The 13,537-nt window shown below is 36.7% G+C and overlaps 1 protein-coding gene across 2 annotated transcripts in view; it reads left to right on the forward strand.

Moving 5' to 3' along the window:
- Positions 1-11,814, forward strand: part of TBC1D23 (TBC1 domain family member 23) — a 32,884-nt gene extending 21,070 nt beyond the window's left edge. The window contains exons 15-19 of one of the 2 annotated variants that reach the window (XM_083885144.1): positions 1,329-1,373; positions 4,388-4,476; positions 7,228-7,363; positions 7,889-8,083; positions 9,264-11,814. In XM_083885144.1, the coding sequence (XP_083741270.1) occupies positions 1,329-1,373; positions 4,388-4,476; positions 7,228-7,363; positions 7,889-8,083; positions 9,264-9,345 (547 nt within the window). In that variant the 3' untranslated portion in view covers positions 9,346-11,814. The remainder of the gene's footprint in view (positions 1-1,328; positions 1,374-4,387; positions 4,477-7,227; positions 7,364-7,888; positions 8,084-9,263) is intronic. The other variant, XM_083885145.1, reaches the window with a different exon arrangement.
- Positions 11,815-13,537: the final 1,723 nt, after the last annotated feature.

The following is a 13,537-nucleotide window of genomic DNA, read 5'->3' on the forward strand; positions in this document are numbered from 1 at the left end:
TAATCAGAGAAAAGTTGTCTTGCATATTCAGTTTTTTAATTTTCTGCCCCAGCCCTCCTCACAATTTTATTGTGACCCAGGGAGCCTACTGTGCCCTTAGTATTGCAGGGCCAATGTGGGTCTCTGTTGCCTTGAATGTTTATCTAGAATTTGTCATTTAATTTGCTTATAATGTGTCAATTTTTTGTTCAGTCTAAAAGTGAACAATGATTTCAGTTCCTCCTCCCCGACTCTAATTAAATAGATGAATGACAGCAGAATTCTGGGTAGGTTTTTTTGGTGTTTCGGTTTGATTTCTTTCACTGCTGCATCTTGCCAAATTAAGTTTACCTCTTTTAAAGATCTTGATTTTTTTTTTTTCAAGTCCTTATGTAAAGCTGCTTTTCAAACTCAGAATTCCACTCTTGTTTGGGTTTTGTGTCTTCAGGTGCAGCAAGGAATGAGAATGTGCAAGTAGATTGAAGAACACTTTCAAATTTTGAAGTCATCATTCCAAATACTTATCTTAACTAAATACAAGAATAACAGCTTTCATCTGTCAGAGCTTTAAATGAAACGCCTGTTGTAGTTCTTTAAATCCCAGGCTTTGAAAGTGTGTGTGGAATACCAAGACACTGGTATTCAGGAATCTCAGAGACCTAGCAGTTGTTTGATAGCAGCATTTAAAATATCAAATGAAGAGAAGTTTTTAATAATCTTGTACCTCAGATCATTCCTTCTTTTTGTGTTGGAAAATGTTTTTCTAAATTGCTGTTATTACTTTTATTTCACAATTAGAGGAAAGAATTCTTAAATAGCGTTTGGTAGTAGCTTTTACTGTGTGAAGAATTAAACTGAATGAATGTGAAGATTTAAACTGAAAGAGGGTAGATCCAGATTAGATATTAGGAAGAAATTCTTTACAGTGAGGGTGGTGAGGTGCTGGCACAGGTTGCCCAGGGGATCTGTGGCTACCCCATCCCTGGCAATGCATGGGGCCAGGCTGGATGGAGCTTTGGGCAGTGTGGTCTGGTGTGAGGTGTCCCTGTGCAGGGCAGAGTGTGGAGCAAGATGGTCTTTAGGGTCCCCTCCAACCCAAGCCATGCTGTGAAATCAAGTAATGCTTACATGTAGGCCACAGGTAGCATAGGAAATGCGTCTTTTAGTAGATTTTTTTGCAAATATTTTTTTTCCTTGTGTCCAGCTTTCATGAAGTCTTGTTTCTATTTACAAGCATCCTCGTTGAAGAAGATACGTTGCCAATATAGAGAATTTCAGCTATTTATCTAGGTTTTTCCTTTACATTTTTTTAATTCTTTTGTTCTGTCCTCTGCCCCAATGTACTGTAGAATACCTTTCAATATTTCCTGGCCAGACAGAGCAAGCATGGAGCGGTAAGCTTGATAATTAAGCAGTCTGACTAAAACCACCTTTCTTGTATTTAGCATGGCATCACAATGTTTGTAAGCATTGGTTACACTGACAAGATTGCTTGAGTAGTTTGATATTAATTTATTTTTTGAAATATATTTGAACTGTTGCTTTTTACAAGCACTGGTCAAGAGACTAAAGGAAGAAAAGTAATGTATAGGCAGTGCGTTCTTCTCTTAGTTTCTGCTTTATTTCTGTTGTCTCCTTACTATTGCTTTTTATGGAAATTTTTTTTAACCTGTCATTTCCTATATACATTTTATTAGTAACCTGTACTAGTAGAAGACACCAGGAGCAATTACTGAACAAATTATGGCTTAAGGTTTTAACAAGAGAGACTATAAGTATGAAAAGTAAACTTTACATAAAATATCATCAGTACTTAGATATGACAGAGAATCCATATGGAAATTCTGTCTGGAAGTCTCAAATTTTTATGCTTCTTATCACATGGTGATAGAACATGCTGAAAGAAACAGACATGCTCATTACTGGGAAAAGAAAAATTGTAAGTAAATATGCTTTGCAATTCTACCTCATCTTGTTCACATAACTACTCCATTTCATGCAAATGTGGAGGCCCTTCACATATGCCTCACACACAGTGTCTTAGAATTATTTCAGAAATAAAAATTGTGAATTGAATTTTTATAAAATTCCTTGTGATAATTGAAGAGCAGCTCATACATAATCATTTTGGAACTTTGGTTATACTGTAAGAGTTCTGTAGGTTTTGACCTTCTTACACTGAAATGCATAAAGATTAATGCTGGATGAATTATTACAGACTTTAAAAGTGGATTTTCAAGGATTTTTGACTAATTTTTCTTTCAAGTAGTTTGCACATAATTTGAGCTGGGATTTACCCAAAAGCATCACAGAAAGGTGTTATTTGTGTAAGCAAAATCTGTAGTAATGTTAACCAGTATTCTGTAAAAGAAGAACAATGGGAATGGCCCAATAGCACATAGTATGTTTTGTTAATTTAGAAATACTAAAGAACATGGGGATTGTACCCCACATTTTGTTGATCTGTTTCTAGAATATAGTAAGAAAGTGTTAAAATACCAAATTAATTATATGGCGACTCTTAGATAACTCAGAGATGCATGAATCTGTATTTGTAACCAAGAAGTTTCGATATGTTGAGATTTTACTTTGGATATTTTGCTTATTCCTTTCACTCCTATTGCACATCTTCTTTCATTGGGTAGATGCAATAGTAAATTAGCTCACACTGTATATCACCAGAGTATTTTCTTAAAATTGCAGTTCTTAAAACCCTAGAATGGATACAGAAAAAAATGCTGTTCAATTAGGTCTACTTTGTGTTTATCACCAGGATGTTTCATATGGCAGGTTTGTCACCACAGGACATTGCATTCAATTTGTAACCATGTAATGATGGCCTTCCATGTAAAGGGGTTAAAAGGAATCAATTTCTAGTTTAAGATGTTACCAGGCTTTTATAAAGTAGCTTTTTAGTCTCTTGTTACTCTCTGGTCCTGACTAACTTCACTTGATAAACATTAGTGAGATCTGCTCTTAGATTGGCTCTGTATAATTCAATTTGACATTATTTAAATGTGCTGCTTCTTACTCAATTGGTCGTGTATTACTAAAGCATATTTACAAAAGCCTCCATATGGAAGCACTGCCCTCTTGAATTGTCAGTGTCATTGATGCTTATTGTCTTAAACACTAATGAGCATGTTATTGTATGTTTATTTTTGTGCCATTGTAGACCACATTTCTGTTTGTTTGGATTTTTAACCTTTCCTTATTTTGTTTATATTAGTAAATTTTACCCATAGAAAATGTTTTCTAACTTTCAATTCTACTTTTATATATCCCTAAGTAGTAACATTAATTTACCTGTTCCTAAACCTGTTCCCTATCCGGCTTGGTTCTACAGTAGCATTTAAACTGGAGTTGTGCATGTACTTAAAACAGGACCCAAGGCTTAGAGTTGGTAGGAAACATAAATGCACAGTATGGGGAAGGAGGTTAGTGAACTGGAGGAAAGGGAAAGACAAGTTTTCTGGTTTTGTTTTGAGTTTTTTAAAACTGCTGAGCATTGCCACTTCTAAAGGCTAAAATTATGAACTGTTTGGTTTTTTCAGAAATAGCCTGTATTGTTGCTTTCTGAACTTTCAGGTTTTTCTCATATTTTTCAGGTATTCTTAACAGTTGAGGGCAAGAGCTTTTAATTCAGTTGTGACCATGTAATCACAGCATTCTGAGCTGGAGCTTTAAAATATCTCAGGATTTACAGTCTTACTGTCACACATTAAGACTCAGTTGTGTGCGTTTGTGTCATTCGATATAGAAACAATTTAAATGTGATTTTTGACATCAATATCACCATTGTGCTGGGATTGTAGCAGTAGGAAATGTTTGAGCAAATATTTCAGGATTTGTCCCAAGCTGGAAGTAATGAACAGGATGTCAGGGTTTAGACTAGAGTGGATGGTTAATAATAACCCCACTCCGTAATTCTTCAGGCGTTTTGTTATCCTTTGAGGAATTACCCAGAAGAATTAACTACCCGACGTGTTAGTTAATATTCTTTGGTTCTTGCTTCATCTGAATTTGGCATCCTTGTGAAGTTGCCCTGACTGTCTAGATATGTTTTAGTTTCGTGCTAGAAACTTAGCATGTTGTCAGTTTTCAGGTCTCTAATGTATGTTGCCGTTTGAGAAGGTGGGCAGAAGTTGGGTTTTTTTAAAACAAAATAGCATTTCTTTCCACTTTGTTTGCCTTACAAAGGGACTGAAGTGTGCTTGCACTAACCAAGTTGCTTGATGGGTCACTCACATCTTCCTTGCAGGCAGCTTCATGAAATTCTTGTCCTTCTCTGTTGCACAGCTGTGTTTACATTTTGCTAATATGTTACTGTGGAACTCTGACCATCAGTTTGAAAGTCACTTTTCTTCTCCTGTCCCCTGCCCTCTCCTACCCTTTTCATTGCCAACAGACATGTCAGCAGCAGTGACAGAGTGGGGAAACCCTACCGTGGTGTGAAGCCAGTATTCAGCATTGGAGATGAAGAAGAATATGATACTGGTACAGTAGAAGATTTCCCTCTTACCTAGATTTGTTTATTTAGACAAAATTATTAAGTTGGGCTAAATCAAAGAGTGTCTCTTACATCTTCGCCTTGCAATATGATACTTGTCTATTATTCTTGTTCATGTGTGTTATGGTAATGCCTAGGACCAGCCCTCCTCAAATATATAGTAGCTGATTAAATAAAAAATAATTTGTGGTAGGGACCAAACAGCCAACAGGTAGAAATTTAAATAAGCAGATATAGTGGATCTTTTGTCTTCACTTGTTATTTCTGTAGTAAAGATTTTTTTCTACACTGATCTTGTACATGTAAACTGGCAATTGTGCCTTTATTACTCACAACAGTAAGCAAAATGTAAAAGACCTAGTTTGGCTGATGTATCTCAGTTTAAGTGTCTAGTATTGTCAGTTAGTGTAATGATCTGAATTTCTGAAATATAGTTGGAGCTAGACTTTAAATGGCTAATGTGTGAACACCTCTCCAGTGTTTCAGACTCTTCTTTTCAGCACTGAATCTATTAATAATGGATTCATCTCCTGATATGCATGCAGATTGCTGTAGAAAAAAAGTGCAATTTTTATTTAAATTTTTTATCTAGTTGAACAACTACAGGCAAAACTGGAGCACCACACATTTCATAAAGGTTTGTTTGGAGGTTTTTTGAGAGCAGTTCTAGGATGGCGCAGACCTACTGCTGCCCCAGTTTTGCCGTGGTAGTTTTAGCCCACTCCCAGTCATCATCTCACAAATAACTCTTCTGTGGCCAAAAGGCATATTTGGCTTCCATGGGAGAAACAAGTAACTAGTCTGAGAATCTTTGACATACAAAAGAAACAATTCAGTGAGATTAATGAGAGTCACAGGTTTAAATAACATGGATGACAAACAGTTGATCATCATCTGCAATAAAAATTTTGAAGGAGCAAAGTGAAATTATCAGGCGGAAGCTTTGAGGCTAACAAGGTTTTTCTCCAAATGCCATGTAATTAGTTGGCATAGTTCTTTGAGCACCCATAATAGTGTTTGGCAAAATCTGTGTAGTTTCAGAAAACTAGCTTCTCCAAGGCAGATTGTCTAGAACACATTTTCAGTAGTTGTTGTTTGCTAAGTTCTATTTCATACTTGCTTTTAAAAGCACTATTACACTTGGTAATTAAGCAGAATCAGAGCAATTTGAGTAAGTAAAGCCAACACATATGAAGTGAAATATATATAATCTTGATACAGAGGAATGCAAAAGTGAACCTGTTTCTGTATAATTGGATTTATGAAATTTTAGTGTTTGGAGTTTTTCTGTAGTAAGTAACTACAGTGATCTGTAATTACTGCAGCCTGCTCTAGGTGGATCTGCTTGAGCAGGAGGGTTGGACCAGGTGACCTCCAGAGATCCCTTCTATCCTCAGCCATTCTGTGATTTTCTGACATGAGGGTGGATTATTGTTCCATTTAGCTTCAATTCCATAATGTATTTTTCAATGAAAATGCTTGCCAAAGTGTGTTTCAAATTCTGAATTGCATTGAAGTAAATAGTTGAACAAAGTGTAGGAAACTGGCTTTGAAAGAGGCTCTTTAAAGAGCTGTCCTGAATTATTTCTGGGAGTAATTTGTATGCAGTTAATATAGTTGATTGTGTTAGGTAACTAGATTGCTTAAATTCTTCTAATGTCGCACCACAATTACTATGTAAACATAATCACCACCTTTAGACATAAAAGCAGTATTTTGCAACTAAGTAATAACACATGCAGGAGTTTTGGGTGTTTAACAGAGGTCTGTGCTGAAAATATGGGGTTGGAATATGTTCTTAAATATCTTTAGGAAAGGATGTGGAGCCAAAGACAAAATTTTTTGCTAACGATCCCAAGTTATTTGAGTAGTTTGAGATAGACTGAGTCTTTTGCTAATCTGGTGACTGAGTAATTAGCACATGTAATTCAGTGTGATTTTAATGCAAGAAAGACATTAAAAAAACCCCAACCACTTCTGCTTTGAGATCCAGTGGTGGTAGAATGATTTGGCTGTGTCCAGCAGCAGTGGGTTTATATTAAGTAAGCAGTCCTTAGCAGTCAGAAAAGCTCACAAATCCATGATTCGCCCACATTAAATATTGCGTGCCTTCTCACCTTGATGGCAGAAACAATGTTTGAACAGGAGAAGGTTCAGAGAGGAGTAAGAAGGGTTAGGAAAGATGTGATATTACTTTCATAAAAGGCACAGCTGAATGTTAGAAGTTTTGTTATTTGAAAGAGTCATTTTAAAGGGAGGAAAAGTGATCCACAAAAATAATGCCTGGCCTTGAAAGGGATCAACAAGTGTTCATTTCTTCTTGTAAAAGAAACTAGATGCCACAATGAGAGACTCTCCTGGACTGTAGTTGGCTTGGTTTTGGTACTTTTTGCCAAAAGATATTGGTGCTTTAAATGCAAAGGGTTTATATGGCTTCAAGGAAAGTCTGGACAAGTCCATGTGAAAGAAATCTGTGAAACTTCACTGAATGGATAAATCACACCAGCCTAAGATACCCCCAACCTAAAAGTACTTGTTTGTTGAGAGAAAATTAAGAGAAATATCAGCTATGCCTTTTTCTTTTTCCCTCTCAATAGTTCTGTACACTTAGGTACACTTGCTTTGAACAGTGTAGCTACAGTGGGTTTAAGTGAATCAAAAAGTTGGCTGATGTGTGTGGAAATACTTCTTTTTTTCTTTTTTTTTTTTTATGTTTTTACCCCCTCCATTCAAAACAGATGAAATTGATAGCTCCTCAATGTCGGACGATGATCGAAAAGAGGTTGTCAACATCCAAACATGGATAAATAAACCTGATGTGAAGTATAACTTTCCATGTAATGAAGTAAAAGAAAATGGACATATGTTTCCCAGGTACTTAAATTAATCCTATGTTCAGTGAAAACATCCATCTTGATACACATTCTAAAAAACGTGTTGGTCACTTGACTTATCCTTTATATTAAACTAGGAAACGAAAGCATGAAATAACTAGAACAAAGTGTTACTGTATTTGCATTCTTATATTTGCAGTGTTATAGAACAGTAATTATATCTAAAACCTGGTGTAAAGTTTTGCTTTGAAGAACAAGATGGTAAGAAAAATTGGAGAGGGAGAGAGGGGCTGGAGGTACTTGCCATGCCCTGTGCATCAGTAATACTGGGGGCAATACCATGTTTGTTTTCAGAAATGGCTGTGCTACAGCACTGAAAGAAAATCTGAAGTATTTTGTAGAGCTTTCTTAAGTAGATATTATGAAAGTATTAAAACTGTTTCTTAGATTTGGTAGCTGTATTATCTAGCTCTTTCCATGTAGTTTATTAATGGGATTTAACTTTATAAATAGTTGATATTTAATTAATTAACAAAACTAATTTGCATTTTTCTTTTCCTTCAAGTCATCTCCTAGTAACAGCAACTCACATGTACTGTTTGAGGGAGATTCCATCACGAAAGGGACTGGCTTACATACAGTCTCGACAGGCACTCAACTCTGTAGTCAAAATCACATCCAAGAAGAAACACCCAGAGCTGATCACCTTTAAGTATGGAAATAGCAATACTTCAGGCATAGAAATTCTGGCAGTTGAAAGGTAAGTCATCTCCGTAGCAGAGCTGTAAGTGGGAATGATATCCAGGATGCTGTACACTGGAAATCAGGGGTATGCTGTAATTCCCAGAATTGAGTTCAAAAGTAATAGTTTTTATTTAGGAATACATAATTCAGATATGAACTAGGAAAAAAAGATTTGCCAGCAAAATTATGAGACCCAGAAGAGAGGGATTGCAACTACAGTTGTTGGGGATGGGATGTGTACAAGTGTTTTCTTTTTGTAATAGGTCTTAAATAAAAATGAAGTGGACAGTTCTCTGCAGCAAAAATATGGATTTATGAAGAATGGGATTTAAGAGTATGGTCATTCTTCTGTGGATTTTTTTTTGTTTGTTTGTTTGTTTGTTTTTTGACATCTGACTCATACACTCTGTGCATTGTGCAAGGAGTCCAGAAGCCTGAACTCAAAACTGCGATTCCTTGAAACCTGATTCCTGGAAGTTATGTGCTGCCATGCTCAGTATTTGCATGCTTAAGAGGGGAAAGGGGTCAGATGGAGTGGTGTATCAGGCTTTTTTCCACTGGGGTAGCCTGCTGTTTCTTGGCACTGTTTTAAGAATGTTGCTGATACCAGCTGGGTGTTTTCTCATCTTCTTCCTTGGGGAGAGCTGTGTGCTGTGGATGCTCTGTTTTCACAAGAGAGGGCAGATGAGTTTCCTAACTAACTAGGGACATCCTATGCCTGTTGGCTCCTTAGGTTTGTAGTAAAGGTAAGTTTTGCAGAAAACTTTACTGCTTGTTGAATTACTTCATCACCACCTTGTGGACTGGAGCAGATTCAACTAGAGCTATCTATAGGAGTTAAAAAAACAAAAACCAAATAAAACAAAATACCACAAAACAACAACCAAGCAAGGATTGCTATGCTGCAGTCAGACAGTGCTATCTGTAGAGATCTTGAATGGCCTGACCTATCTTATTTTCATTTTTTCTTTCCAAGAAGGCCTGTGAAAAGTACTCCTCAAGAGTTCTAGGTTCAAAAAGAGAAAATTTCATAGCATAATCAGGAATTAAATGTTATTTTCTTAGTTTTTTTTTTCATTTTAATATATTCCCCTCTTGTCTTCTTCCTAGACAGAGGAAGACTGAAAAGAATTATGGAATTTATACTCAAAAATTTTATGGTGAATTAATGATGGCTTTTTTTAATTTTTTTTAAGGTATTTGATTCCAAATGCAGGTGATGCTACCAAAGCCATAAAACAACAGATCATGAAAGTATTGGATGCCTTGGAGAGTTAATAACTAAAGACTTTGTAGAGACCAGTTTATAAAGAAGAAGCAACCAAGATACTGTATGTGGACACAAGCTGACTGTTCCCCAACTGAATACTAACTTAAGAGAATTTTTCGGTTTGCTGGTGGCAGTGCCTGAGTAGCAGGCTTAAGATAGGGTAAATTATTATCCATTTCTGAACAGGATTTTTCTTTGTTTTGTTTTGTTTTTTTAATTATAATTTTTTTGTTTGTTTTGGAGAAGTGTTTATTATAAAGGTCAGTTTGTTTCATTTTTATGCAGCCTTAATGGGAGAGATCTGCATCTTTGCAAGAGAAGATGCAGCTGGGTTCACATTGAGTGTGTTAAAGGAATGAAGGACTGTGAGATACAGAGCAGCAGTTGAAGACACAATGGTTTTTAAATTATTAGCCCTTGCAAATAAAATGTCTCCATTGCCCACAGTCTAGAAATTTGATTTTGCCTACCAGGTAATAGCACAGACTAATTAAAAATTTGAGGTTTTGAGCACAGCAGATATAAATCTTAAAAACACTGTTTCCACATTAAAAATTGTTTAGTCATTAGGGCTGCAGATAAATGGAAAAAATACAAGCAATTTGTAAAATTAAAGAGTTTTTAAAGTCTTACCAGCTACTAGGCTAAACAACTGGAATTGGTGGTAATTATTTTTAAATACTGAAATTAACTGTAGTTTTTTTACTACAGGGTTGTGATTTTTTTTTAATTATGCAAAATTTTACATTTCATATATTGAGGCTGTTTCCCTTGTAAAGATGAGTGTGTGCATTGAAATGCACGTTTCATGACAGAATATGACAGTTGAAAAAACAAGTTGCCTTGCTCCTGAGAAACAAAATATCTAAGAAATTTAGATGTTTTAAAACCCTTCAGTTCATCACAAAAGTGAGTACACGCTGACCAAAGGTGGGTTCAGCAAGAAGATGAGTGCACACAAAACCAGGGAAGAAATCCCAGTGCTGTGTACCTGTGGTAAATGTATTCTTAACTGGTTGCCTTCACTGATTCAAGTATTTGTTTATATTATTTTGAGTAACAACTTCTAAATTAGTAAATATTTGGGATATGGCAACTATATGATTGTTCATCATAAACTTTCCATTTGTCCAAGAATGGTTCTCTTGTTCAAAGCTCAGTACAGGAGTGTTCTTATGGACAAGGCAGAGCATCTTTGTAGACTGATGGGAAATCACCAAAAACTGTGAAATAAAGATAATGGGGATTAGCTTTGCTGCATGAAATCTTCTGAGTACTGGAATCAAAGTCTATGATTTGGTACTTCATCAGAAGGTAAAATAAGTTAAACTGACCTTTATAAAGAACATTTATTCTAAGTTATTTTACTAGGAATCAAGCTAGGGCACCTTAATTCTGGAACTAATAACTTTTTTTTCTTCTTACTATCCAAGTAAACACCAATAGAACTTGAACTGTTGAAACTACTTGCATGAAATTGCACCTGGGCCAATGCTCATGTATTTATAGTTTTGCCCAGCAGCTGTTGTATTACATTTTCCTCTTCCTAATCCCTTCTGAAAATATCCTCGAGAGTCTCTGACTCTGTGCCTACTTCAGCAATGAGATTTTTTTCATGTAAAGATGTTTGTGCTACTGTTTATAAACTACAGTTGTAAATAAACCAGTACAATTTGAACATAACTTGTTCTGTCAGAAGGCATTTAGTTGCATACTGTGTAGATTCTCTAAATCAATTAAAAGTTTTTCCTAAAGGTGTTTTGTAAATGGAAGTGAATTTGATCTTTGGAGTGGAAGAAGCTGATTATGGATCATAGGGAGCTACTGCCACTGACCTCTTAGTGTAAGTATTTCACAATTTAAGTTAATTTCATTAAGGACTTTTGGGTGAGCATTCACAGAAAGGTCAAAGTGAATTAACAAATTTCTATAACAAAGTTATAGAAAAGGTTTCTGCATAAATTCCAGACTTCTCAGCATCATATTTTTATTGTGGAAATGTTGACAGAATGATACAACGTATTTTTTCTAGTCAGGAGGGGGAAAAATAAATGACACTCAGTTGTTGAACAGGTGTATTTGAGTACTAAATGTGGAACATGGATAATGTGTATGCTTCACTGTGAGGACAGAAAATACAGCAGACCTTTGGGATCTACAGCAAGTAAAGCAACAGGAAGTCAGTGTTAAATCTCTTCTCTGTAGAAAATATAATCCAAGCCATTTCGAGGCTAATTATTTGTAAATTTTAAGGCAATGTACAAGTTATCAACAGACCTCTTACCTTTAGAAGCTCAGCCCAAACTATGAATAATTTCAATGGTGCTGGTGTATCTCTACCCACAGTCTAAGGGCCACTTTTGCCTTATCGTGTACATACCTGTAGTTACTATTTTTGTTAATAGAACTTGTATTACTAAGCAGAAATTCTAATTGCACATTTTTTGAAAAGGAAAATCAAAAAAGTTGGTATGCTACTTCCTGTCCCTTTTAGCTTCAAGGATTCATTTTTTATTATTATTTGCTAGAGATGTGTTGGCTCTTGTTTTATTCTGCATGCACCACTGTCTATATTATTGAATGTAAGGTGACAGTTGTTATGATGCAGGACTGATAGAAATGAGGTCTGGAGTAGTAAAGAAAGTCTCGGAGTAAACTTCCCTGGCACATGAAAGCTCTTACCTTCGTGCCATAGTGAGAGTTGGTGCTTCTGTGCTCACTGATGGCTCTTCACTTGTCTCACAATTTCTTTTAGGTTCTGATTTGTATGAGAATTTGTAAAGAACTTTACCTGTATTACCAAAATTACTGTTGATTGCAGAATTGCAGTTCTTAAAATTGCCTTTTCCTGTTAGCCCTAACACATGGGTCTCACCTGTGATTGTATCTTTTCCTTCCAGCTACATGCCAGCTGTAGTTTCAAAACTTCAGGTACTGTCAAATAAGCTTGTTCAATATAGGCGTAGTCTACTGAATGTGTGAAAAGTTTCCCTTTAGGGAAGGAAAAGGGTGGTACTATGTAACTTGTTCTACTGGGTATACCTAGTGCTTTCAGATGCTTTTGTTTGGAAACTTGAAAAACACATTTTATCTCTCTGACCCACTGGAAACTGGATTTTTAGGCAAGTGCTTTGCACCGCAAAGGGATTACACTACCTAATTTTTTATTCCTTTTCTTATTTGGGAAGAAGTTGGGAGAAGTTGTTTTTTGTACCTGGAGCCCTGCAAAGTGTGATGTTTGGGGGGAAAAAAAAAAATTTAAAAGTCATATGCTCTATCACCGTGGGCATGTATAAAAAGGAGGGAGGCCTGCAAAGGGCTGCTGCACTGTCTGTTCTGCCATCCTTTGGCTTGGTCAGATTGGGATGAGTGGTTCCCTTTACTGCCCCAAGGGGCAGGTTGAACATTTCTCTGGTTGAAGGAAGGTTTGTAATTGTTGCACACAGTAGTGGCTGTGTATTTTACAGTGGTTATGCACTTCCCATCCTTTATCTCTCTGCATGTTTCCTGAAAGGGAAGGTGTGTAAGAGATTGATCAAGCTGGGTTACCCATTTTATCTTTACCCATTCTGCCATTATCTGCTTTCAGCTTGTGTGAGAAATATCGCTACACAACATAAATCTACAGCTCTATAAATATGCTTCTAAAAAGCCCAAGGCTGGAAAATATGTACATGAGACAGCAATGTTTTGTGCTGAGTAAAGGGGAGCACTTGGTGTTTAAAGCCAAGGAAGAGTAGCATTGTACTTTGTGTGTTGGTTTCACAGAACTGGTAGTGTTGGACCTCTGGAGCTCATCTAGTCCAACTTCCCTGCCAAGGCAGGGTCACCTAGAGCAGGTGACACAGGAGCTTGTCCAGGTGGGTTTGGGATGTCTCCAGAAAGGGAGACTTCACTGGGCAGCCTGTTGTTCAGTGCTCTGCTGCCCTCAATGTAAGGAAGTTCTTCCTCATGTAGAGGTGGAACTTTCTGTGTTTTAGTTTATGGCCATTGCTCCTTGTCCTGTCACTGGGCACCACTGAAATGAGTCTGGCACCAACCTCTTGACAAATGCCTTTGAGATGTTTATATTCACTTATGAGATCCCCTCTCAGCCTTCCCTTCTCTGGACTAAACAGGCCCAGCTCCCACAGCCCGTCCTCATAAGAGAGATGCTCCAGCCCCCAAATCATCTCTGTAGCCTCCCCTGCACCCTCTCCG

The sequence above is a fragment of the Zosterops lateralis genome (assembly GCF_965231275.1).
Source record: "Zosterops lateralis genome assembly, chromosome: 2".
Classification (NCBI taxonomy): Eukaryota; Metazoa; Chordata; class Aves; order Passeriformes; family Zosteropidae; genus Zosterops; species Zosterops lateralis.